General features: G+C 52.9%; 1 protein-coding gene across 11 annotated transcripts; it reads right to left on the bottom strand.

Moving 5' to 3' along the window:
- Positions 1-1,321: 1,321 nt before the first annotated feature.
- On the bottom strand, positions 1,322-25,251 carry PIP5K1C (phosphatidylinositol-4-phosphate 5-kinase type 1 gamma). 11 transcript variants are annotated; one of them, XM_029963844.1, is made up of 19 exons: positions 25,168-25,250; positions 22,797-22,883; positions 22,631-22,699; positions 22,372-22,502; positions 21,665-21,782; positions 19,663-19,815; positions 16,835-17,134; positions 16,115-16,320; positions 14,813-14,896; positions 14,314-14,362; positions 13,263-13,347; positions 12,404-12,565; positions 12,202-12,243; positions 11,352-11,490; positions 11,028-11,060; positions 8,604-8,705; positions 8,204-8,336; positions 4,126-4,209; positions 1,322-3,284 (listed from the first exon to the last, which is right to left on the bottom strand). In XM_029963844.1, the coding sequence occupies exons 3-19, from the start codon at positions 22,637-22,639 to the stop codon at positions 3,282-3,284; spliced, it is 1,833 nt and encodes a 610-aa protein (XP_029819704.1). In that variant the 5' UTR covers positions 22,640-22,699; positions 22,797-22,883; positions 25,168-25,250; the 3' UTR covers positions 1,322-3,281. The 11 variants fall into 11 exon arrangements, with proteins under 11 accessions (XP_029819704.1, XP_029819706.1, XP_025751965.1 ...); XM_029963843.1 differs by lacking the exons at positions 1,322-3,284; positions 4,126-4,209 and adding exons at positions 7,018-7,793; positions 7,943-8,056; XM_029963846.1 differs by lacking the exon at positions 4,126-4,209.
- Between the last annotated feature and the right edge of the window lie 1,567 nt (positions 25,252-26,818).

Genomic DNA, 26,818 nt, shown 5'->3' with positions numbered 1-26,818 from the left:
AACCTGGCAGGGAGAAATCATCTGCAGCCTCAGCCCCAGGCAAAGGTCAGGGCATGTCCCACAGAGCCCGATGGGGATGGAGGAGAGCGGTGGCACAGAGGCCACAGGCCTGCGTGGGAAGGGACTGCTCTGTGGGGCTCACATCTCGGGGTACAAGACCTTGGTGCCTCCTTTAATGAAGGAGAGCAGGGACAGCACCTGCAGGTCACCAGAGAGAGCCTCGACACAGAACAGGCAACTCAAGTGCAGGACAAGCCAAAGTGCAGCTGGAGGAACATTCAGACCAAGGATGAGTGTGGATTCTCTTCCCCAAAAAGGACTGATGCTCTTCCCTGTGGGCCTATTCCTGCCCAGGCAGCACTGACAGTGCCTGTGATGTGCCCCAGAGCTCCTGTTGCTCCTGCAGCAGTGAGAGGGGCTGAGACCAAGCTTTAAAATACAAGGTCCTTCCAGTCTCCAGGGAAAGCAGAGGCCGAGCAGTTCCCCAGCACTGACCTGCTGGACAGGTGACACAGAGCAGGGGCTGTGCCAGCCTGGACAGGGGCAGTTTGTGTTTCAGATCAGCATCTCCCTAAAGGAAGGTTCCTCCTTGTCCCCCCACAGTGACAAAGCTGCTCTAAGCCTTTGCCTGCCCTCTCACAAGACCAACCCTCCCTGTCCAGACCTGCTCGCTCCAAAGGGTCTGGCATTACGGAACTGCACAGGGATTGTTTTAAAAAGGAAAGACAATGCTTGGAATGAATGTGCTGCAGGAGCTCTGGGTTCACCCCCTCTCTTGGGACAGAGCACAGCTCCAGCTCACAAAGCTCATTCTCTGGGACACTCAAGGAAGTTGGGGCTGGGACACTCCCGGCACAGAGACCAAGCAGCTTTGGAGAGCCCCAAAATGAGGGGAAGGAGTAAAACCCCCATCAATGATGCTCACACCATCTGCACCAAGATGCTTGATTTCAGCTGGCTGGAAAGTCCTGACGAGGCCACACCCTCTGGCCCCTGACTGAGGTGATCCCAGGGGGGCCTGGGTCAGACATCCTGAGCCCACCCCAATTCCCCCCCAAGCCCCGACCTCCAGCACAGCACCCACCAGCAGCAGCAGCTCCCTCTGGCCACTCTACACATGCTGCTGGAGTAAAAGGAGATTAAATTTTTAGCTTTTTGAAGCCTCTTGCCTTGAGCTCAAAGGCAGCTGAGGCTGCAGGTATTGAACTGCTCCCACATCCCCTCCACCAACCCCTGAGCCCCCCCCCAAAGCCTGTAGAGCCCCCCAGGTGGGATGGGGCAGGAGCTGCAGTTGTGAGAACAAGCTGTCAAGCAGCAACTGAAAGGGGAAAGTTTCTTGAGAGACTTTTGATAGACTATTTGGTAAATACATGGATACATGGAACAGCAGCAGCTTGCACGATCCCCCAGCTGTGCTCCCGAGAAGCACAACCCACAGCCTTCCGCATCCGCAGGCAGGGCAGGGAAGTCCAGGTCCCATATTCCAGGCAAGAAACATCAGTTCCTGAAGATCCTCACCAAGTCCAGCACAGTGCAGAGGGAAGAGCTTCCCACCAGCCCAGCTACCTTCTGGGACCCACTTAACCCCTCCCGAGTGCTGCTGTGAACACAGATTGGGGGACCGAGAGCAGGGTCCCAATTCCCCACCCCTCTACAAGGAATCCCAAGGACAGTGAAGATTGTAATGGGAATAAAGAGATTTTGACCCTCTTTCTCAAGCGAGGTTCATAAAGCACATGAACAAGACCTGGCTCCCTCTGGCCTAAAGGACTTCCTGTCTTCTCTCTGGGAGATGAGGATGGGATTGCTGGATTCCAGACAACGCTGTGGTGTGTGTCCTGCTGATGGATGAGCCTGAACACCACCCCGTGACACCAAACCCTCTCACCTACAGCCCCCGCAAAGCAAGCCCTCTCAGACACCCGCAGCAGTGATTTCCACCAGCAGACGTGACCCCAGGCAACACCCCAGTCACACAGCTTTCTGTCCAACAGAGTCCACGAGCACAGCAGCGCTGGCACAGTTCCGTGGCAGAGCCAGGCTCCCGCTTCTGCCTCCAGCGTGTGGATGTGCCCACGCTCCCTGCCTGCCCCGAGGGGCGGAGGGGATGGGTGACCCCAGGATACACGCACGAGCACGTGGGGGGCTGAGTGGCTCCAGGAGGATCAGGGTCCAGACGAGCCCCACATGGGCCTGGCAGGGCAGGGAACTCACTCTCCAGCATGGCCAGGCCCGGGAGGTGCCCAGTTCCCGTCTGTCCGTGCCCGCGGGTCCGGAGCGGGCAGAGCCGGTCGGATGAAGCGTGGACTCCAAGCACAGAGGGAGGGGTGATGCAGCAGTGCAGCACAGGGGGAAGGCAGAGCCCACCACGACGTCCAGGGAGAGCTGAGTCCACGTCACTGTCGACAGGACCGTGCGCTGCCCCCGCACAGTGTCACAGACGGGAGAAGTCACTAGAGAGTTTGGATCCAGGTGAGTTGGCATGGCTACTTTGGACTGTGGTAACGTGGGAGTAATTCTATTCCATGGCCTTTAATACATTGCATTTTCATAGCACCTTTCATCCCAGGGTTTAAGTGCTGTAACGACGTGGGTACTGTACACCCATCAGCACAGGGGAAACCGAGGCACAGAGTGGTTTAAGTGACTCGCCTTGGGTCACTCAGCAAAACCGTGGCAGAGTCTGGACAGCCTTAAACCTCCTGACTCCCTCAGTTGGTCAGACCACGCTGCTGCCTCAAATGAAGCCACTCCTGTCCCTGCCCTCCCCAGCAACGTGCTCCTACCCCTTCTCCGGTGAGGTCTCGCGCTCCTTTCTGATGCACAAATATATGGAGAGAAAAAAAAAAAAAAAAGTGCAGTAAACTAAATGTTTAAAAAAGCACATTTGTGCTGTCTCTGTGCAAAGATAAAAGAAATAAATACATGATTAAAAAATTAAAAAGGTTCACAGTATCACACATGGATAGGTAGCTACGGTAGTGCACGTCTGGAAAACACTGTGTTACTACCCAGGATTCTCTACACCCAGCTGGAATTCTCTGCCGGGAGCTGCGGGTGAGCGGGTGGTTTCTTTGCTGCCCACGTCTGGGGTGAGTAGAAATACACGGTTATAGTTTTGCTCCGTCCTGAAACGCAGTGCCCGGGGTCCTGCAGTGCAGCAATACTGGTGCCAGCAAGCTCTTCCCCATCCCACTGGAACGGCTGCATCAACGAAAAGGGAACACATCGACCTGCAGAGGGAATCGCTGCTCTCTGGGACTTCTGTGTCTGCATAGAGATTACTGCAAGAGGCAGAGAGAGGAGAGTCACAGAACCATGGAATTGTTACGGTGGAAAAAGACTTCCAAGGTCATCAAGTCCAATTGTTAACCCAGCACCACAACGATGTTCACCGTGTCACCAGGTGCCACATCCACATACTGAACACTTCAGGGATGGTGACTCCACCACTGCCCTGGGCAGCCAGTGCCAGGGCTTGACAACCCCTTCCCTGAAGAAATTTTCTCTAATATCCAACCTAAACCTCCCTCGGTGCAGCTTGAGGCTGTTTCTTCTGGTCCTGTTGCTTGTTCCCTGGGAGCAGAGCCCGACCCCCACCTGGCTCTACCCTCCTGTCAGGGAGTTGGAGAAAGCAAGAAAGTCCCTCCTGAACCCCTTTTTCTCCAGGCTGAGCCCCACCCCACTCCCTCAGCTGCTCCTGGCGCTCCAGACCCTTCCCAGCTCTGTTCCCTTCCCTGGACACTCTCCAGCCCCTCCATGTCCTTCTTGTCCTGAGGGGCAAGAGAGTTAACTCCCCCACATCAGTCAGGTCTGTGCCCCACCAGCTCCCCAGCACAATCAGCACAAGGAGAGAGGCTGTTCCACACCCTCCAGTAACGACAACGTGACTGGAAAACCTCAGCTCCCCAAAGCTTTCCCTGCACCAAATGATTGGGAACAAGCCACAGCCCTCGCTGAGCAGGCCAGGGCTCTGCCAGCACCAAGCTGGCCCGAGGGGCAGCCAGGCTCTGCTGCAGCCATGCAGAAGCCCCACGCTGCCAGAGGCCAGGCTGACCCTGCAGAGGGAGCACAAGCTCCGACCTCGACCCACCGGGCACCGGCACAGGGTTGTTGGACACTTACTGTATCGCTCTCCTCATCGGAGACAGAGTGGAGCTGAGCGCTATAGTGGAGCGGGGAGTAAACCCAACTCCTCTCGTCTGTCGGCTGCCAGAGTGGCCAGAGACGGCGGGGAGAATGCAGGGAGAGCAGCAGCAGAGCAGGGAGCAAAGGAGAGAAGAGGAGAAAATAAAAGGAGAAAATAAAAAGAGTAGGAAACAATACAGTAAAAGAATAGCTGTCCACCTGGAGGGAGAGCACTGAGCTCAGGGCCAGCTCTCGGCAGAGGAGCCTTCCTCACCCTCAGCACATCCTGCTCCCTGCCAGCTGGGACATGGGATCCTGCACCAGCTGCAGCAGGGGTGGCACAACCTCCCCTCTCGCAAGGACAGACTTTTAGAGCTTTTGAGATGCCAGGGAAACCTCAGCTCCCTGCCATGGCATCACCCCAGCTCCAGAGAAACCAAGAGACTCAGGAAGTGACTTACCTAAGGGAGTGACAGAGCTCTGGGTTCCTGCTCTCTCCTCCCAGCTCTCACCCTCCCATTTCCAGAGCCCTGTGCATGCTACAAACTGGTGTCCAGGGAGGCTTTTACAGGGAAACTGGATTTGTTTGCTGTGCCTTCCTCCTTCTCTGGAGAAGGCAGTGGAGCAGGGGTGAGACCATGGCAGATGGTGGCCACAGAAAGGAAAGTTATCACTGAGATCTTTGAGACAGTGGAGTGATGGGAACAAGTACAACATAGAATGCAAAACACAACTGGATCCTGGAAAGAATGAGGGGAAGGGGGTGTGCACTGAGGGACAGTTATCACAACACTGGGCATTGGTGTGACAAGACACACTCTGCTGCTGACACAGCACAGATCCAAGGGCTGGTGTCTGTTTTCGGGGTTACAGAGGGGCCAGGCTTCCATTGCAAACAGGCTCTTTTCTTCCTAGAGAGAGGAAACTGCCCACTTTGACCCAGCCTTGTGTTTGCAAAGGAAGAGAAACAGGACTGGATACTCGGAAGAAGCCTGGGGGGGTTCCCAGCCCAGGAGGCGAGTGTGACAGCCTATGAGGGACAAGGAACTACAAGAAGCCAGAGAAGCTTTGAAGCACTGGTTTCTGCATGCTGAACCCTCCAGTAACTGCAGCTCCATGAGCAGACACTGCTGGGAGCAAGGAGGGACAAGAAACCTCTGCCTGGAGGTTCTCACTGGGCTCTGCCGGAGGTACAGGAAAGCTCCCCACCACATCAAGCCGGCCCCACATCCTGTTTTTCATCTCTCCTGACTGAACCACATGCTCCAGCCAGTCTCTTTCAGAGCCTTTTAGGAGCTGGGATGCATGCAGGGAGCTGCGGGAGATAAAGGAGCATCCGGTGCTTGGCATTAACCCTCCCGGTGCCGGGGCAGCCAAACCCAGCCCAGGGGCAGGAGGAGCTGCAGGAGGAGTTGCTTCTTTGCCCACAAAGGTGCAGCACCTTCCTCATGCCATCAGCCACGGCCAGGAGCACATTCCTGCCCCTGCTTCCCCATGCACCCTGCCTGGAGCCCGCAGCTCTCCCAGAGCCTGAGAAGGGAAATACTAAACTCCAGAGCACTCTGAAATCTGAATTCAGCCCCGAAATGCCTCCCTGCATCTTTAGGAAATGAAAACCCTTCCTGCTCACTGAGCACCTGCAGTGAGGAGGGAGCACATTGATGATGCTGAGACGGGCTGGAGAGCTGAAACCAGCCCTAAACCAGCAGCAGCTTCTGCCTCATTTGGTTTATGAGCTGCTGCCCACAAGCCAAAATGGTTCAATTTGCAACTGGATTTTTAGCAGGTTCAAAACATCTTAATGGTCTCTTTAAAATCCTCTTCCTGGGCTGAGGGAGCTGAGCGTGACATAACCTACGAAGGCCCTGGTGCCTCTCTGGCCAGGTCTGGTACTTAGAATCAGAGACTGGTTTGGGTTGGAAGGGACCTTAAAGCTCATCTCATTCCACCCCCTGCCACGAGCAGGGACACCTTCCACTAGCCCAGGTTGCTCCAAGCCCCGTTCAACCTGGCCTGGAACACTTGCAGGGATGGGGCAGCCACAGCTGCTCTGGGCAACCTGTGCCAGGGTCTCACTACCCTTACTTGACAGTTTGCCCAAGGGCTGGGTGACACCCAGGGCAGGAGCTGTGTCACCAGCCTGCAGAAAAGCAGAGCAGAGCTCATGATTCTCCCAGATCTTACAGGGAGATCCATTGGTGGGATTTCAGTATGCTTCCCCTATTTCTCCTGGGCTGGTTCCTAATGCCCACCCAAGCCAGAGCCCCAGCAGCCCAGGGAAATGGGGTGCTGGCCCCAGTGTTTCAAAGCTGCAGCTCTGCTCCCCTATGTGCTGTGCCAGCATGTTCACTTACAATCCCAGAGGAACGCGAGGTAGTTCGGAGTCTGCGCTGGCGGGGAGAGTAAATCCAGTACCTCCCATCTGTGAACTGGGTGGACCCAGGGCAAGTGAGGTGAGAAAGGAAACAGAGGAAAAAAAAGGATGATGTGAAAGAGAGGATGAAAGAGAAAGCAAAAAAAACAGGGGGTTGGACAACTCCAGGCCTGAACGGGTCAGCGGGTGGGAAAGCCGTGCAGGAAGAGCAGCGCCCATGCCCTGCCACACTCTGCACTTTTATTCCCTGGGGATGAACAGGAGGATGAAGTGCTCTCCTTTCAGAAGAAGACTTCCAGTGATCAGATCCCAGTCCCCTGGGACTTGTCAAACCCTCCTCTGCACACAGCATCCCTTCACCCACCACCCAGAGCACTCCTGCAGGAGCAGCTGTGGTCCAACCCCGCTGCACTCCGGAGCAGCCTCACCTGAGCTCCAGCTCAAGTGGTTTTCCAAGGAGAGCACACATGGGAACCCAAATCAGCTTTTCCCTTCATCCCAGCAGTGACAAACACTCCACAGCACACAATACACATTTAATGCAAAACTCAGATGAAGTATGAAATGCTGATGAGCAGTCAGGCACGCTCTCCATGAGCACTCACTGCAGAGTTTTCTCCTGGATAGAGAGGTGCCCCTCAAGGTGAGGGAGTTCATATGCCCAGGGACAGGGAGAAGAGGAGCTGACCCTCACTAGAAGACACTTGCCAGTGGAGCAGGCAGGATCTGCCTGCACACAGCTGCCATCCACAGGCAAGGAGGGAGCAGCGGTGTTAGAGGAGCTGTTTGCACTCTGAACAGCATGCACCAAAACCCAAACAAGCTGTAAAACAGAGCTGATTCCTTCCACAGCTCCCACGAGCCTCAGAGTGACTTGGCAATGAGTGAGCAGCTCTGCAGCAGAGTCACACGAGCCCAGGGAAAGGCCAGTGTTGCCATTTTTAGTTTAGCCTGAAGGAGCCCATCACATGGGCTCAACTCATCTCCAGCACCACAGAACCAACAGCAATGAGTCGGAGCAGGGGGGAGCTGGGCACCTCTTTTAATGAGGGTTCCAGTGTGCAGGCACAGGGGAGAGCTCAGCTCTCACGGGGCAGATGCTCAGCTCTGCTCTGGGAATCCATGGGACAGGTACATTTTGCTGTAACAACTCTTCTCTGGACTGCAGAAGTTGCTCAGCCATGGCGGGAGCGGAGTGAGGGACAGCGCCAGGCTCCACGGCACTCTGCTGCCAACCACCAACTTACTCCCTGGCTCAGCTCTAGACTCCCACTGCATCCCCCAATGCAGCCTGCAGGGAAAGGAAAAGCCGGAGATCACCAGAGCCCGAGGTCACCCCCTGCAGCCACTTCCCCATGGGTCCAGGCCATGTTTGTGCCAGGAAAGCAGCCAGGACCTCTGGCTGAGGAAGGAAAAACCTCTCTGTTGCACCCACATCACCTTGGCTTGTCCCAGGAGCAAACACGTTGGCGCCTCAGCACTTGTGCTTGGAAGTGGAGCAGCACAGCTACCTGTTTGATCCTCACTAGACTCTGGTTTGAGTTCTCCAGTTCCCTGCATTCAAAAACCCACCCGGCACTGAGATCTCAAGGTGCTCCACAGCAAGATGTCACAGGGCACTCACTGCCCTGAACCGAGACTGGCAGCCTCGTCCAACCCTTCCCATCACACCCCAAGGGGCAGGAGGAGAAGGTCTCTTACAAAGTATATGTCTGTGACTGGCACGTCATCTTCATCCGAGGCCTGGCTGGCTGGCTCCGAGGCCTGGCTGGCCGTCTCCACCTCTATGGTGGCTGTGGATGCGACAATGGCACAGGCTGAAGAAGCTGCCTCTCTGCAGGGGGGAAAGAAAGGACAGTTTATTCACTGCAATCAGCAGGAGTGAGCCAAGACTGATTTACTAAACAGCTGAAGACGCTACACTGCCACATGCAGAAAGGTGAGGTCAGAGGTAACCACACCCAGCCCCACCAAGGTGTCTGGGGGAGCACCCATCTCTCCAGGAAAGCTGGAGCCCAGCAAAGCCTCCAGCACAAGCTGCCACAGCCCAAACCCCACAGTGTGGGCTCAGCAAAGCTGCCCAATACTCCGAAACACTCACTCTTTGTCTTCTTCTTCAGGAGCCACGATCTCAACGTCACACTTGGGCTCCAGCTCCACACTGATCTGCTGCTCCTCCTCGACCCGCACCTCCTCGTGTGACCTGGAAACCCAAGAGAGACAGGCCCAGAGGCTCAGCTGGGCATGAGTTATGCACAGCCCTCAATTTTAGGTCAGCCTGAATCAGTCCTGAGCCAGCCCAGCCCCTCATGCAGCTCTGCCCCAGCACACAGCTGGGGCACCCTGGCACTGAGCTCCCAGCACAGACTGAGCAGCTGACTCCAGCTCAGAGGGAGCAGTCAGACCTGCCAGGATTGAGGGTTTGGATAAACAAAACCCCCGGGAAAAAGAGTCAGTCTTGGCAGATGTTGTGCTCAGGACTAACAAGGTGGGAAAAGAGGACAAGAGGGAAGGGGTTAATCAGCCAGTGCTGCAGGAAAGACTGGCAGTGTCAGATGGAGCATGGGAGGAAAGAGAACTGGCCTCCAGGGAAAACTTGTGTCCAGAGTTAGCCTGGCACAAGGCCAGAGCCTCTGACCTCTTCCAAGACTTCCAGCACACCGAAGCTGCTCCAGGGTTGACATCAGATTTATCTGCACACTGGAGCTGTTTCTGACAGTATTCACTTTAATATCTCATGCTATTAAAGTAATTTCTCGTGCCAGCAGGGCTGGCTCCATTGTCCCCATGGGAAGGAGGAGCAGGAGCCTGCCAAGCTGAGGGCACAGTGCTGGGGAAGGGCCGAGCTCCAGGTTCACTGACAGCACTGCCCTGCTCTGGGCTGGGTCTGGCTGGAGCCAGAGCCTGTGGGCAGCATTTCTGTTCAGCTCCATGCCAGGGAACTCACTCCTCTCTTCCTCACAGGGCTGGACTTCAAACCCAGAGTGAATTCCACAGCAGACCAGAATAACCAGAGGTGTGACACATTCTAGAGCAAATTGCATAAGTTTTTTTCCATCTCGGCTCAGGAATGTAAATTCTTGCTTTAATAACTTTGTGCTTGCACTGGCTTTCACCAAGGGATCCCAGAGTGCTCTACACAGGTCCCTGCACCCCCAGGAAGGGCACACGAGGCACCAGCACCAGAAAGGGAGAAAACAGGCAAAAACCAGCACGGCTGTGGGGGGTGGGTGGAGTTCTGGCAAATCTGTGACAGATGGATCTACTCTGACCAACTCACTGAGCTCCTTGAACAATCCCAGGACAGTCACTCTGATTCACCTGACCTGTTTCTGGATGAGCAGCCACTCCCTACAGCAGCTCCCTCCCTCCATGAGGTACTGGTGAGTATTTTGGGTGAAGTCCCTGCATTTGCCACACAGGTCCCACCACTGGGGCCCGGGTTTAAGTCTCCAATTTTCAGCAATTTCCAACAAGGGATTCTGCAGGAGGTGAGGTGTGTCACAGGTCCCTGCCCTCTAGGGGCAGGAATTTACCAAGATTCAGTAGCAAGCAGCATCCAGAGGTATTTTCATTAGGAAATACCACAGAAAGGGATTTTTTCCCAGTGTATGTGGTCTAAACTCAGTAAACCACTCAAAGCTAGGAACAAGGGCAGATGTCTGTAACATGGTGCAAACTCTTGTCTTCTAAAATCCTTCCCTTCCTCTGAAGCACCAAACACTGACTGCAGGGAGAGAGGACATCAGCCTGTCTGGCAGCTCCTCTGGCTATGGCACATCCCAGGACCGAGTCTCTGATGTCATTTCAAACCCTACAACACCCACACAATGTCCTGGAAAGCCAGGGCAGAGCCAGCAGCACATGCAGGGTCCTCGTGCAGATCTTGCTGACACGGGTAATGGGGTCATTTTTACTGGTGTAAAACCATGCACAGTAATTCCACAATATGAGCCTGTAAATCAGACATCCCTCTGCAGCAGAGGATTTCTGTCCTCCCTTGCCCTTGGCTCTGAGCCACCACAGGAGGGGAAAAACCTCACAGTCCCTGAAAGTACCTCAAACCTCACAGTTTCTGAAAACACTGGAAGCTACTTCTGTGGGGACTGAGGGTGATCAGTGCCTCACAATGCCCCTTCCCAAACTCACACCCACCTCGCCCAGACCACAGGCAGATGCTCAGAGGAGGGATGTTCCTGCTATTGGGGTTTGCTTACTCACAGGGGACATAAAAGACCTTTCTTGACTCTGGTGCTGGCTGGGTGGGTGAATCTGGACAACTCTGTTGTTTCCCCTTCCCATCAAATAATGGTGGTAATTGCAAACCACTCAGGGATCTGCTTGTAAGGAAAATTCCGTGTAAGAAATGGGGATCATGTGATTGCAGAAGCAGCTCAGTATCCTGCAGAGGACCATGCCAAAATTCCCACTCAGCCCTCCAGGAGATCTTTGCACAGCAATAAACCTGAGGTCTCTGTGCAGCAGAGAGAAGATGAGACAAAAAGAGATGAGACCCTTTTCTCACCTGCCATCCTGCCCTGAGGAGTGTGTGCGCCTCCTGCAGAAAGAAAGCAGAAGAGAAGAGTTTGAGGAGCAATTTAAGCCAGAAATCCTGCACTGTCCCCAAATCTACCTTCCCACCCCATGAGGGAGATGTTCTACTTAACAGCTGACACTTCTCCCAGCAATAATTAATCCCATCAAAGCTGTGTCTGCTTGCTCCCAGGAGAGATTTAATTAAAATCGGTCATTAGCATTCCAGAGCACAGGGCAGGCTGCCGGGATGCAGAGCATGGAGAGGAACAGCAGCCACTCGACTCCAGGGGGAGCAGGGGATGAGTGTCCTCACCTGTACCTGGGCTGCTCAGAGGTCTCCGAAGGGGATCGCTCGGGAACAGAGAGGGATGTGGACGACAGTGTCGTGGCTATGGAGGCTGTGGTAGCTTCTTCGAAGGAAGGAGGAGTGCAGGGCAGCAGGTCTGGCCTGCCTGCTGGCCCAGGGTGAGGGCAGGAGAGAGGCAGGAAGAAGAGATGAGTAGGTCAGACACCAACACCTCACCTACACCAGCCCTGTGTGAGGCTGTTCCACCGTCAACCTGCACACCCACACTGGGACTGGGAACTCAAACCACAGACAGGCAGGAAGTTTAACTGGTCCATGAACTCAACAGCCTCTCCCAAGGCATCCTCTGGAGAGAGTACCACTTGCAGCACAAGAAGCAGGAAACAATGCCAACAAAGACACCTCACTGGTGACCAAAGCTGGATTAAAGGCTTGAATCACCAAGGATGAATATCCAAGTGAATTAAGAGATGAACTGAGTGCTCCATGCCTTGCACAGGGAGCAATCCAACACCCATCCTCCAGCTGTAAATCCAGTCAAGATGGAAGTGACAGAAAGGCAGTACAGAACCAGGCCATTCCTCTGTTTTTCAGTGGCATGATGTTGCCCCTTATAACTGCCCAAACACTGCCATTGGAGTCCTGCAGTTCCCAGTCATCTCCCTCCCGCTTTTTTTTTCTTTTTTAAAGGGTGGAAAATGCAACTTTCTGATGGCTTTTGGACTATGGCTGGTGGTGCCCTTGGCAGCAGCTGCCCTGCAGCAGTGATGCAAGCGACCGTTTTTACTGCACACCCACACAGTGCTACAAGGAAGGGATTTGGTCTCCTTTGATGCAGAGGTGTCGCATCAAGTACCTGCACTCTTACTTTCTCCCCTGTCCTGGTCAGGTGTAGCACCTGCAAAGCACAGCAAGACATGCAATGAAGAGCTATCCATGAGGGAAAGCCCTGCGGTCAGAGCACAGTGGGGGACTTGTGGAGAACAGGGGAGGATCCTAAGGAACTGCTGGGAAAGAGAGGGTGAGCACAGAGCCAGGAGCCCGAGCGGGACCATCACCTTCATCATCCAGCGTGGGGTAGCTCCTGGCTGCCCTCAGGTCGTACTGAGTGTCGTCCTGCTCGGAGGTGAGCTGGCTGGCCGAGAACGCCGCGGTGGGACCGGCCGCCCTCACAGCCAGCAAGGCACTGCGCCCTTTCTTCGAGGGGGAGGACTTCAGAGCTGGGGGAGAGGAGGGAGAGAGAAGATGGAACCACCACCAAACAGTTGCTGTCACTCCAAAGGCACCTTTCCCTTCACAGGATGAGGGTCTGCCCTCACACACACACACACACGGGGTCAGGTGCAGGGACAGCTCCTGGGGAAGAGCCCAAGCAGACCAAGGCAAGCTGTGACAGCCTGAGGGCTCTGCAGTTCCCAGCTTTGCTATCTATCATGGAATCATGGAATGGGTTGGGTTGGAAGAGACCTTAAAGCCCACCCAGTCCCACCCCCTGCCATGGGCAGGGACACCTTCCACTAGACCCATCTCCAAGCCCCTCCAACCTGGCCTTGGACACTTCCAGAGACAAGGCAGTCACAGCTTCTCTGGGCAACCTGTGCCAGGGCCTCACCACCCTCCCTGGGAAGAATTTCTTCCCAATACCCCATCTAACCCTGCCCTCTGGCAGCGGGAAACCACTGCCCCTTGCCTGTATAAAAACTTCCCTCTCCTCCCTTTTTCTAAGCCTCCTTTAGGCCCTGGAAGGGGCTCTCAGGTCTCCCCAGAGCCTTCTCTTCTCTGGGCTGAACACCCCCAGCTCTCTCAGCTCTATCACAGTGGAAAACCCTGCTCAGGCTCCAGCCCAGACTCCCCACAAGGGCTGCAGCAGCAAGGCCAAGGTAAAGCCTCACAGCAGCTCCCGGACTCGGTACTTACAGGAATTCTTTCGGAACACCGTGTTGGTCATGAATTTGAAGAATCTCTCTGCATAAAAGCTGGGTCTGTGTACTGACACCGTGTCCTAGAACAGCAAGAAACAATTGTTTAATTTTGAAATGATCCCTCAAGGCAGAATTTCTGCAACGACCAACGCAGTCTTTTTATTCCAACATTTAGCACTGATAGAGCCCTAAAATGGAAAGGCTTAACTGAAATGCTCTGATTAATGCTATAAATAACCTTGAAGCGTTGCCTCTGATTGCATTTGATTATATTCTTGCTGTGATTTTATAATGGATTTTGGTGATTTTATTCCTTTGTAAACTTCCTGGATTTTTAAAAAATATTGGCCTGATTGTACACATGGTATTTCTTCTGGCTTTGCTGGCTGCCATTCCAAGCACACCTGGATACCTTTGTGTGCAACACAGACACCCAAATTCAGCCAAGGGTCTCTGTACATTTGAAATATTTTTGTTTAAAAGAGTAAAACAGAAGCTCTCTCTGCTTTTCATGTTCGACTGTGCTCCCATGACTTGGCATCTCCGTGTTTCCTTTGCCACATTATTTAGGGAAGCCAGGAGATGCAATGCCAAAAAAGTTTCCACATCCAAGGCTGTTCTTTCAGAAAAACACACCTGGCTGCTGCAGGAGAGAGGCAGCAGGGAAACATGGGAAGGGATTTATTGGCAGAGAGCTTGTTGAAGTGGAAACAGCCTGTCACCAAAGGAACAGCACAGGGCTCCTCCACACCCCCAGGAACACACACACCTGTGCACTCCTGGTGTCACAGCGAGGAGGAGAGTGACAGATGGGAGCAGGGGAGGAAAGCTGGGAGCACAACAGCTCAGCATGTGAGGAGGTGGAGTGAGCAAGGAAACCTGACTGGGAATAAGTGGCCCCACCCCGCTGTGCAGGCATGAGAGGCAAGAACTGCTCCTTTCATCAGCTGTAGCTGTGCCAGGTCAGGCACTATAAATAGCCAGGTAATGGCACCAGGTAATCCTGCCGAGGCCTGGCCAGCTCCTGCCTCTGCACAGGCACTCACCCCATCATGGACAAGGGCCTTCCAGGTGTGTTCTAGTTTCTTGATGAACCTAATTCCAGGGGAGAAGTGGAGAGAAAAAGAAAGAGACAGATTCAGGCGTGTACTCTGTACTGTCACCTTTCATACCCCAACAGGGAAGACCCCTGAGCTGCCAACGATTCCTCTGTCACCAGGACTGAGCTTTCCTCCAGCACCTCCAGAGTCAGGCCAGGACTGTTGGGGAACACTACAGGGAAGGAGGAGCTGGGCTGGAAGAGGTGCAGACAATAGCCTTCCACCCCTGGAGATATGCTTCCCATACTGAGATGGGAAACTTCTTTAAGAGCAACTTGTCATCCTGGACAAATGGTTGAGTGTCCCCAGCTGTTCTAAGGACAGCTTGGGGCAGCCTGTCTACTCCTCCTCACTGACTCCAGGAGAGGAAAACCTCCCTGCTGTCATTCAGCATTGAAAGAGATGTTACCACCCTGAAAGGACAGATGCCTGCCAGGTTACCCACCTGTATGACTGCAGGATATCTATGATTCCTACGTGCAGCAGGAGACGCTCTCCTTTGCCGTTCACTGCTGGGATCCCTCCCATCCTGCAGGCAAAGCAGAACCTCAGTGGGTACAGCCTCAACCAGAGCTCCTGTAACACCCCAGCCCTGGGGAAGGGCCACAGCACCCCCACAAGGGGTTCTGGTGTGGTGTCAGACACAACCCAAAACCTGCGGGGTCACTTCGTGCACAGCCACGGGAGCTGACCCGGCCTGACCCCACGTGTCCTGGGGTCACTGCCTGCGTGGCCAAACACCTCTGTCACCACTGTCGTGTGGCACAGCCCTGCCTGGGCCACAAAGCACCCCGGAGTTTTTTCTGTGCTACTTTATTCTGGGGATCAGGTTATTTATCAGGTCATTTATCAGGTCAGTGAGAGCTGTCTGCCACTAGGGCAGCAAACCCTTAAGGACGAGGGTATTTCCAGTCCCATCCACACAAATATCATCCTGCCAAAGGTGCAGCAACCACCAGCACCAACACACAACCAAGGCACATGGGCACCAGGCAGGCTACTGCAAGTAATGATGCTGCATGAAAGACTGGAAATGCCACAGTATTATCTTGGCTCCACCAGGACAGATCCTCCTTCAAATCCAGAGCAGCTGGTTTCAGACAGCAACAAACAGCAAACTCCACCATTCCTTAGCAAGCCTGGTCCACAGAGCCTGGGATACAGGCAGAGAGCCAGGAATACAGGCACAGAGCCTGGGATACAGGCATAGAGCCAGGAATACAGCACCGAGTCAGGGATACAGGCACAGAGCCCCAGATGGGGCACAGCACAGGACAGGTTTGGGGCAATCCCCCCAGCTCCAGCAGTGACTGCAGCACTTGGCTACATTGCTGTCTGCTGACCCCACTGGGATGGCCTCAGGGAACTGCCTGGGATTCCAAAGATGGCAGTGATGGAGAACAAACTCCAAGCTCCTGGGGACAGGCTGATCCCTACTTCGGCTCCAGTATTTGGGCCCTGAGCTAGAACTGAGCTTGTGTTTCCTCCCAAATCACAGGTGGACGTTTAGAGGCTGTTACACAAGCTGAGAACCTACAGCCTGGCCTAGGCAGAGAAACTGCTGTGAAGCCAGAACCTTACAGAACTATCTCCCAGCCCAGCTTCCCCCTTTCCCATCGGCAGCACTACCATAACCCCAGGAGAGCTGCTCCTTGGAACAGCTCCTGTGGGCCTCATGAGGGATTTCCCACCCCAGCCTGCCCCTCCTCCCCTCCCAGCAGCAGGAGCGAGCCGAGGTGTCACCTACGTGTCGTCGGTGTCTATGGCCTCCCCCCGGGCAGCCCCTCCCTGGATGGACTCCATGGCTGTGGAGTACAGGGCCTTCTGCCCCACGGGCCGCTTCTCATCCGACGTGCTGTGGGCTCCCTCGGCCAGCTGCTCCCGCTCCTGCTGGTCTATGTTATGAACCCCAAGCAGGAGGCTGTAGTCCATGATTTTAAAACTTTCCAATACCTATGGGTTAGTGTTGAGTTTAAGAACAAAGAATAAACTGTATCAAACCAGCAGTTCAAATACAGCACAGATCCCAAAGCATGGAACAGCCCGTCCACATTCCCACCACCAACTCCTTTGCCAGAGCCTGAAAGTTTCTGAGCCAACAGTCACCTCTGGGCTTGACTGCACAGAGTTTGGCCATCCCACAATTACCCCAAAGGGCTGAAGACTTGCAAACAACATTTGTATCTGCTGCACACTGATTGGGAAAAAGTATTTAGTTCCAGCAGAGCAGCTACAAGTGGAGCAGGCTGCCAAAGTGTGGTGCACCAGGCAAGGGAACACAGCCTTGGCCCACAGAGGCTGCCATGAGATCCAACTCCATGGCTTGGTTTTCAGGGAGAAGGGCAGGAGAAGGGATTGATCCTGCTCTGGGGTTAGCAGATGAGCAAGGCTCTCAATCACTGCTCTTCCTCATGCTTGAGAGCCACAGGGCTCCCTTACCCTGCTCCCCAAGCTGCCCCTTCCTTACCAGACAGTCTCGCTGCAACGTCTTCACCAAAGCACTGAAGGTGTCTGCATCCAACATCAGGCCCTCGGGCATGTCCTGGATGAAGTCCAGATCCTTGTACGTAGGGCTGGACTTTTCTTTTTCCTTCTTGGATGCCCGGCGTTTGTAGGTCGAGCCTTTGAGGTCGAATTTCAGGTGCATCTTCACCACTCGAGGCAGGATGTTGTTCATCACGACCACGCGGATGTTCTTGCCCCCGGACTGAACACAGTACAGTCCGTAAAACTTGGGCAGCAGAGTCCGGGGGTTCTGGTTCAGATTCTGCAGCAGGGGTGGAAAAAAGCGCAGAGGAAGGTCATTTGGGCAGAAAATTCCTGCTCTGTTCACCACAAAGCACGTCGACGGGTCTGGGAACAGCTGGACTTGGGGCTCTTTGCCTAGAGATTTTCTGAACTTTACAGGGGCTCAGTGTACACATTTGACAAACTCCTGCATTTCAAGTGGCTTTAGGGCCTGAAAATACAGGGACTGAGATGCTCAGCACTCTCTGGGCAAATCACCAAGTCCGGAAATTCCCTGCTTTCCCCAAGAACACCAGCTAAAAAAGGGAAACCAAACCGGGAGAGAAATAAACACAATAAGTGGGAGCTTCAGGTTTAAAAATAACAGCTCTCTTGATCTCTTCACGAGTGTCAGAATCAAGAGCCGTTCTCTGGCCCAGAATAAACCAGGGACAGGATTATTTTTTTAAGCAAAACAACATAAATGTTCTCCTCCTGTTGCAGAGTTGCTTTATAAAGCAGTCAGCCAGAGAGCACGGATATCCTGCTTTGCTAGCATCCTTTTTTAGGCAGCAGTATGATTAGGAATGACATGACAGGCAGGATTTGCTTGTTCAGCTTTGGGCACGTTTGGGAAGGAAACAGAACATCTCTGCACACTACAGCAGGAAGGACAGACCTGACAGGTTCTGACAGATGGCAAAAGCGTGACTGCATTAACATTTCATTCTCTTGTCATCTCACCTACCTGGGCACATCAGTGAGCCCTCTTTGAGAGGGCCAAAAGCAACAGAGGCAGGTAAACCAAATGCAAACAGCTTTAAAGTAACTCAGGATGAAAGCACTCTGCTTCCTTTCCCTGATTCCTTTGATGTGGATGGTTCCCCAGGAACAGCACAGCAATCAGGGGTAGCACCACAGAACCCACAGACAGTGTAATTCTACAACAGGTAGCTCAGAACTCTGCATCAGACAGGTAAGTTCAGTTTAATTCACTGACTGTCTGCCAGGGTGACTGCAGAATTAACAGTGCAACTCCACTGCCAGTTAAAGCCCCAGGAATGTGAGTGTCACCTGCAAAAGCAAGTGCCTGATTCACAGAATCCCAGATTGGTTTGGGTTGGGAGGTACCTTAAAGCCCATCCAGTCCCAACCCCTGCCATGGGCAGGGACACCTTCCACTAGCCCAGGTTGATCCAAGCCCCATCCAACCTGGCCTTGGACACTTCCAGTGATGGGGCAGCCACAGCTGCTCTGGGCAACCTGTGCCAGGGCCTCCCCACCCTCACAGGGAGGAATTTCTTCCTGGCCTGGTTGTCTTTTAGACACAGACACCCCATAACCTCTCTCCCTTGGGTAAATTTTCCTCAGTAAATACTGAGTGAGAAAAGGATTCTCACAAAGCCAGTGTAGGATCACATCAACCCACGGCACCAGGCACACAGATGGAGCAGCAGCATTGCTTCCCATCACCTTCCCCTCGACATCTCCACAACAAACAAATCCTTAGGTGGTTCTAACTGAACTTCAGAGCCCTCATTCACAAAGCTGGAGCCTCCAGCACAGTTATGCAGGTAGACAGCTTCTGATTTCTACACCAAAACAGAGGGTTTGGGTCCAATTTACTTTCACCCAATGCAAGTCTCTGGGTCTCAGTATCTTGCTTTGCCAGCCCTGAGGTGTAGGCAGCAGCTCTCTGCAGGACTGATGTGCAATGCTGGCTGTACTATGGGGCCCTTCAGCTTGGAACTGCAGCCAGTGGGAGCCAGGACAACCAGCAGCTGCCTTCAGAGTAACTGCCAAACAGAAGGAATGGGGGAGATCCAGGGCCAGCAGTGGTTTCCCCACAAAATCAGGGTGGTTATTTCCTGGAGAAAAGAGGTTCAGGGGGGACTTTCTCACTTTCTCTAACTCCCTGAGAGGAGGGTGGAGCCAGGTGGGGGTCGGGCTCTGCTCCCAGGGAACGAGGGACAGGACAAGAGGAAACAGCTTCAAGTTGTGCCAGGGAAGGTTTAGGTTGGATGTTAGGGGAAATTTCTTCACAGAAAGGGTTGTCAAGTATTGGAACAGGCTTGGTGGCGGAGTCACCATCCCTGGAAGGGTTCAAAAACGTGTGAATGTGGCACTTGGGGACATGGTTTAGTGGTGAACATGGTGGTGGTGCTGGACTGATGGTTGGACTTGATGATCCTAAAGATCTTTTCCAACCTTAGCAGTTCTATGATTCAACAGCCATCCCCAAATCCAGGCTGGGACAGATACATGGTGCCAAGTGAAGACGAACAAACCAGTGCTGGGAAAAGGACACCCAGAAACACACATCTGGGAAGCCATTTTGAGGCCAGAACATGCCTTCAAGCCATGCCACAATTATCTGCCTCACATTTACAAATAATCAGCAGAATTTGTGCTTCTGGGACTGGCTTTATGACATGCTGTTACCACTGTCCCTGCCATGGGGACAGGCCACAAGACACTCAGGGGAAGGACATGCCCTGTGAGATGCTCTGGACAGAAAAGCTGCCAGGACAAACCCAAGCCAGGTCAGAGGTGCTGGCTGATACACACCATGTAGTAGCCAGGAAGGAGCTTCTGTAGGAATTCAGCTTCCTTGTGCATCACAGTTTTTATGATGAATTCATCGTCGCTGGTGACGTAGAAGAGGGAGCCGCTGGCCCCGGGGTTGGACAGCTCGATCAGAGGCTCGTTACACAACGAATACTGGGGAGGAAAACAAAAAAAGGTGAAGTTTCATCCTCTCCTTATTGCAGATTGAGTTCTACACCCTCAAGGGCCTTCCCCTGCATGTTGTCTCCCTGGGAGATCAAGGGGTAGCAAAGCTCAAGTGAGAACTATTTTCATTACAGGTTAGGTCTGAGCAGCCAAGCTGATGGACAATTTACAATTAGAGACCAAGATTACAGTTCAGAGCATCCCAACTGCTCAGAATCCAGCTAATCATGTGCTTTCAGGAACATCCAGCCTTCATAATGACATCTTATCTGCTCCCATTGTGCCTGTGTGCACGTATCACATTCAGGCTCTTCCAGCACATCACCGCACGTGCAGACGGACACGGGATTTTAGGAGACCAGACAATCTGCTCAGGGAACCACATCTCACTGTGCTGGAGGGAACACCACGCACTGGCTGTTCTCAGCAGCCTCCCCTGGCCGTGTGCTCCCCTGCTCCAGAGGATTTTTACAGTCACACCTCACCCCCTCGTGTGCTGGAAACATGTGAAAAGTCTTAGCCGAGGTGTGCAGCCAAGGGGGATCAGCTCTGTGCAAGGGAGCTGAGCTGGGAGGACATTTCTAGCCATCAGGATGCAAACAGCAGGTCCTCAAACGAGGACATGCCCAGGAGCAGGGGAAAAAAAAAAGAGAAGGCACAAGCAGATGGACTTTGCAGCTCAGTGCCCACCCAGGTATCTGTGGGGGTCGGGGGGGTTCAGGGCAGCATCACAGAGCTGCCCAGCCAGAGGTGAGGTGGGGAGAGGGAGGTGGGGGGAGAAAGGAGGTGATCAGAGCAATAAATTAAATGTTCATCATTATGTACTGAAAACAGCTTTCAGCCCTGCACAGACTAACGATCCAAGACTTGATCAAGTTAATCATCTCATGCATAATTAAAGGCATTTGCCGCTGTGGCAGGCAAGAGACAATCAGGGGAAGCAGAAACAACAAATCAGAGCTGTGACCTTTGCAACTGAGGCAAGGCAGGCTCCTTGCCCTCCCAAGTTCTGAACTTGGCTGGCACAGGTGGGAATCACCACTACCCTCACAGAAGGCACTGGCACAGGTTTGTTTCACTGGCAGGTGTTCAGCTACAACCACCCCTGTCTACAGGTGAAGTCAGACAAAAAGGGCTGTTCCAAAAGGGGAGGGTGTGCACTCATGGATGTGTTTCCTTCCCCAGTTCACACAGAACAGGACGTCACATGTAGGCAAGGGCCCAAATTCAACCCCAGTGCACTCCAAGCTTGTACTCCAAGGTATTTGAAAACCAGCCTTTCCAGCTCTGAGGAGCTTTCAGAGCACAAGACCAAGCTGTGTTTTATTCCGTCTTTGTAAGATGATTAAAATAACTACATTCACATAGCTCTCAAGTGAGTACACAAGGAAAAATTCCCATCTTTGTCCTCAGAGCCCCAGGGGACATTACAGGGTCGCACCCAGCAGAACACAACTCCTTTGGCTTGTAAACACAGTGAGTTATTGTTACCACAAGGACCAGAGAGGGAAGCCCATTGCAGGGTTTACACAGCTCACACTGTGTGCAGGTCACTGCTTCCCTCCAGCAGCTGCCACTCAGCAAACCCAGACTGAGAATCAGGCAATGGGTTGGGTTGGGAGGGACCTTAAAGCCCACCCAGTCCCACCCCCCTGCCACAGACAGGGACACCTTCCACTAGCCCAGGTTGCTCCAACCCCATCCAACCTGTCCTTGGACACTTCAAGGGATGGGGCAGCCACAGCTTGTCTGGGCAACCTGTGCCAGGGCCTCCCCACCCTCATGGTAAAGGTAGATAAATGAGGAAAGACAGAGAAACCAAAAAATACATCCATACCAAATAATCATCTGGACGAATCCCAAAGAGCTCTCGGAAGTACCGGAAAGCCACTGGGGCGTAGGTCTTGAACCTGAAGTCGGCGTAGTGGTGAGCCGGGGTGAGGTTACTGCCCTCGCTGCACAGAACACACACAGGGCCTCTGTTACCACTCACCAGACACCTACAGTCACACCAAGACTGCCTGGTGTATTTAAGGTGAACTGAGCCTTGCAAAAAGACATCTCTGGAACAACAACCACCTCGCGTCTGTGGCAGGACAACAGGAAAACAGGTTTTATGTTATCTGCCAAAATCTATTTCCAGAGAGTGAAGGAACAGCCACTTGCCAAGGAGAATATATTTACATAGAGAATATAGCTTTTATAAGCTTTGTTTATTCACAGTTAAAGGGCTCCCAGAAGGAGTTTCTTGCATCTCAAACATTTTATAATTTCATGAAAGAAATTCTAGATGCACAGGTAGAAAGATGAGCACGTAGGAAGGGTAACAAACTCGAGCACCCAGTACTGCTTCCCTGTGCTTCCCTACAAGCCAGTGCACTGCAGAATCCAACACTTCCCACTGTTCTGTTTGTATGTCATGGTGCAGATTTAAAACATTCAGAGCATCCAACTCTGATCTAAAGACAGATGGAAGCTCTCTTGAAAAATCAGTGAGAAAAAGAAATAACTCATCTGTTTTTTTCTTTTTCCCTTCTCCTTTACCTTGGGAAAAAAATGCTCTCCACCACATAGAAGTCCTGCATCAGGACATCTCTCTCTGGCTTGGAGCTCAGATTGCCCACAGTATATCCAATCCCCAGCTGGATGGCCCCCTTCAGAGTGGATGACGTGGTCTGGCAAAAGGAAAAGAGCAGTCAGTGAGCATTTCACAGGAGATTATGGCAATAACATCCCCTGTATTTACAACACAGTCATGTCTGTGACTTCTGTGGGGTTGTCTCGGGCACTACACACTGCTAACCAAGTTCATCCAGCTGCTGAAGAGAGGGCTCCAGGTTTGCCGTTTGCATGATTCTGCTGTCCAGGGTTGCTGCGTAAAATGTCAATCAGATTGGTAACTATTGGGCCCCAACTTCTCTCAGTCTGTCACCCACACTTGGCTGCCCCCCCACTCCCCAAACCCAAACCTTTTTGTAGGTGGTTTCCCCAGAAGCATCCACGCTTCGGTGGCCAATCTTCTTTCCTTGGCCAGGCTGTCCTGGCACTGACGGTCCCTGCAAGGAGAGCACGTGGGTGAGGATCAGGGCAGGGGCTGAGCTGGCCACCAAGCACACCCAGAGCAGCACAGGCACAGCCACAGCCACGCTCCCAACAGCTGTACTGCACACAGGGATCACTCCACTGCTGGGAAAAAACCCTGCAGAGTGCCAACAGGTGCAACTGGCACCTGCAAACTTCACACAAGGCTGTTTGAATTATCCTTCCACCCCTCGAGAGTCTGAATAGCAACACTCCACCTGACACACCCCCACTGCTCCCTGGGCAGAGCCCTCAGTGAAGAGCTTGGAAAAGATCCAGCTGCCAACATCCCCTGGTGCTTGACTGTGGTTTCCCATTGATTTACAAGTGATGTATTAAATCAAACAGCCCGAGAGGTTTGTGCTTAAGAACTCCACGCCCTCAGGTGTCACACCGACACCTCACGCTTCACTGGAGAGATCAGAGGCAGCTGATGAGGACAGCCCAGCCCAGCCCTGCTCCCACTGAGATAATCCAGTCAGCAAGACCTCATCAGTTTGTAATTCCAAGGCCGAGTCCACATGGGATGAACCCCAGGAATGGCTCTTCCACAGGTTTTGCAAAGAGTTCACAGAAATGCTATAGGCTGCCAGCACTTCAGGGTGACAACAAACCTGCTCCTGTCCCCTTCTCCTCTCCTGCCTGAGTTTGCCAGGTCTTTCTTTACTGACTCAGGACGGAGCAGATCGTGGTGCTCCCTTTAACAACCCAATGTAACCATGTTTTGGGAAGTTCTGTGCAGCTCCTTTTGCAGCCCTGGGTGTAGGGACCCTCTACTCCATCACCGGGCAATGTTTCACCCACTCCCAGGCTCTCTGCAAGTTGATCCCAGTGGATCCCAGAGCCCAGCAGGCAGCCAGAACTGCTGGTGAGCCACCAGCACCATTTTGGGGTTTGCTACATTGCAGGACAGCTTTGGATCTTCCTTTGAGCAGCACACAGAGAGATCCAAGGTCACTTCCCAAGTGACCCTGTTCTATCCCTGTCCATTTCCAGTGCTGCACAGACCCAGCTCTGAACCAATGGCCCCAGCAGACAACGGATAATTTTGCTCAGACTAAGAAGTTCTTTGTGCTTTAGCTTTTAATCAAGAGCTTGCAGCTATTTCTGGTCAAACTGCTCGTCCTTCTTGTACTAAGGGGCAGTCTGAGTTCTCCTTCAAAAATCCCATTTCCTACCCTGTCTTATTAGCACATTGCTCCTGAGCACTCCTTCTCCCAGCAGCTGGGATCAGCTTATCCTCTCCTTCAGCCTCCACCCAGCGTGCTGGATCCTACTCCACACAAGCTCCAGCTGTGCCATCCTGCCTCACCAATGGCTCATCATCCTCCTCAGATGAACAGACACAGCCATCCTAAAACTGCAGTGACAAAAGCCCCTTCCAGCCTCTTGCTCTGCCTGTGGCTGTTTCCAGGGCAAGGAAAAGTGGGGCTGTTGGTGCACTGAACCAAACAACCAACTTCCACAGAAGCTGAGCTTCCTACTACACACATTTCTGGGGAGATAGAAAAGAATCAACTGTCGCATTCCTGGCAATTTTTATGGGAAGACTTTGCTATTCTTGTGTACAAATGCTCATCATCCCAGGTGAGGAATGGGAAGGGGGATGTCAGAAAATTTGATCAAATGAAAATCATTTGAACATGATGCTCTAAACTGAGAGTGTGGGCTTCAGGGAACAGCTTTCAGGCACAGAGCCTCCTACCAGATTCCCTGCTGCCAACTGTGGGGAGTTTTGCTCCAGAAGGTAACAGTGACTCAGAACCTGTGACCTGGAATATCTGAGAGAAGATCAGTCCCAGGAGATGTTCTCCTGTTTTAGTGCTTAACAAATCACAGCCTCCCTGACTCGCTCCCAGGAGTGGGTGAGACCCAACACAGAGCCCCTGAGATGCCCCAACACACAGATTCTCCTGTTACCACCTCCAGGTCCTGGGTGCCCTGAGCCACTGATGTACAGGCATTGGGGATCACACAGCTAAAACTGGCCACATGATGGGCACAACACCTCCACCTCCCCCCTGTGCCTGTGGTGATGCCAACACAGGGACCCTGAAGACCTGCCACTGATTTTATTTCTCCCAAATAACAGATATCAAATTTCCAGTCATCTCATATGTATTACAAAATCTAGTTTTGCTAACAAACAAACAAACAAACCAACCAAACAAAAAAAAAAAGCAGGCAGAAGTGTTTTCTAGAGCTCTGTGTTCTCATTTCTCCACACAGAACTGTCAAGCTCAGCTTTACAAAGCTCACCTCAGTTATGGCTGTCTTCTTTGGGGCCAGACCTGCAGAGAGAAGGGAAGAGGATCAGGAAAAGTAGGGACATCAGGAAAAAAAAAACAACAACCCAACCACCAAAGCTCCAAGAAAATGGCCCAATGTCTTTTCAAGCCTTTAGAGCATCTGGCTTTGCTTGGTTTTCAGCTTCACTAGTGCAAGAATCTGAAGGTACAGGAGTCACCCAAACAATTTCACATTCAGAAGCACAAAAATGCACATTTTTTCCTAGCAAAAGCATTTCCTAGAGGCTTCAGCAGAGAGTTCTCACAAAGCCCTGCTGCCCCATTAAGCAAAGGGTCCACACTGTGCTGGAGAGTCAGAGCACAAGCCCAGAGAGACACTCCTGAAGCTGCTTTCCAGCCACTCAGTAGGCACTTGACAAACTATATTGATAATTGAATCTATTTATAGAATCCAGTGTCCAAATATATCACACAAATGAACGCATCATTTATCTTTACTGCTGCCTTGGGAGAAGCCACCGCTGCTGCATGACAGCCAACGGTGAAAATTAGGGTTTTGCCTCAAGCTCTCAGATATATAATCAGAGCTGGAAACACAGGCCCAAACCCTCTGACATGAGGACATCTCCCTTTCTTAAGAAGTGGCTTAATTTCACAAGAGACCACTGAGTGGAGCTTTGAGTCTTCTACTCAAGAGGGGTATCTACACTCAAACTGGGGGGAGGTCTTTCTCCAGGGGGAGTGGATGTCCTCCTGCCCTCCTGGCTGGAGAGTAGGAAAAGCCCCAGAGGATCCAGACAAATTTCTGCTGCTTCAGCATCCCCTCCCCATTTTGACAATGGTGTACCTAGGGTACCTGCTCAGCCCCAGCAAAGACAAGCAGTGATGCTGCTTCAGGGTTTGTTTCAGAAGGAGCCTGAGCAAGAAGTTGGGCATAACTTCAGTACCTGAAGGGGCTCCAAGACAGCTGGAGAGGGCCTGCAGTGACAGGACAAGGGGGAATGGCTTCCCACTGCCAAAGGGCAGTGTTAGATGGGACATTGGGAAGGAATTCTTCCCTGGGAGGGTGGAGAGGCCCTGGCACAGGTTGCCCAGAGCAGCTGTGGCTGCCCCATCCCTGGAAGTGTCCAAGGCCAGGCTGGACAGGGCTTGGAGCAACCTGGGCTAGTGGAAGGTGTCCCTGCCCATGGCAGAGACTGGGACTGGATGGGCTTTAAGGTCCCTTCCAACCCGAACCATTCTGGGATTGGATGATAATGGGAGCACGATGTTCTGCAGATGACAACACCACCAGGGAAGGGTGTGACTCAGTTACATTTTGGGAAATATTTCAGACGCCGGGAAGCGAATAAACAACAAACCCAGTGACACTGTTCTGTTTTAAACTGTGCCCCCAGTGCCCAAGTTCTGCATCAGGAACAGAATGGCAGGACTGCAGCGAAGCTCTGCAATCCCACTCCCTGCGCTGCACAGTCCCAGCTCAGGCAGGAGGAGGGCAGTGAGTGGAGCAGGATCCCGAGGGGGCAGAGCAGCTCCCCCCTGTCACCCACCTGGGCCGGGTCCCCTCAGCCAACGGGGTGTCACTGACACGGGTGGGTGACACACCACGAGTGACGTGACCCTGTCACTCCTCCAGCTCTCCAGGACCGCGCCAGCACGTG

This window comes from Manacus vitellinus, unplaced genomic scaffold (assembly GCF_001715985.3).
Source record: "Manacus vitellinus isolate BGI_N305 unplaced genomic scaffold, ASM171598v3 scaffold_64_pilon, whole genome shotgun sequence".
Taxonomy (NCBI): domain Eukaryota; kingdom Metazoa; phylum Chordata; class Aves; order Passeriformes; family Pipridae; genus Manacus; species Manacus vitellinus.
Note: the sequence above shows the minus strand (reverse complement) of the source record. Positions and strands in the feature narration are given on the sequence as shown.

Coding starts and splice junctions, on each gene's coding strand:
- PIP5K1C (XM_029963842.1), bottom strand. Junction 14,363..14,812: donor GATATCCTGCAGTCATACAG/GTGGGTAACCTG, acceptor CCCTGGAATTAG/GTTCATCAAGAAACTAGAAC. Junction 11,061..11,351: donor TCTGAGCAGCCCAGGTACAG/GTGAGGACACTC, acceptor TTCTTTCTGCAG/GAGGCGCACACACTCCTCAG.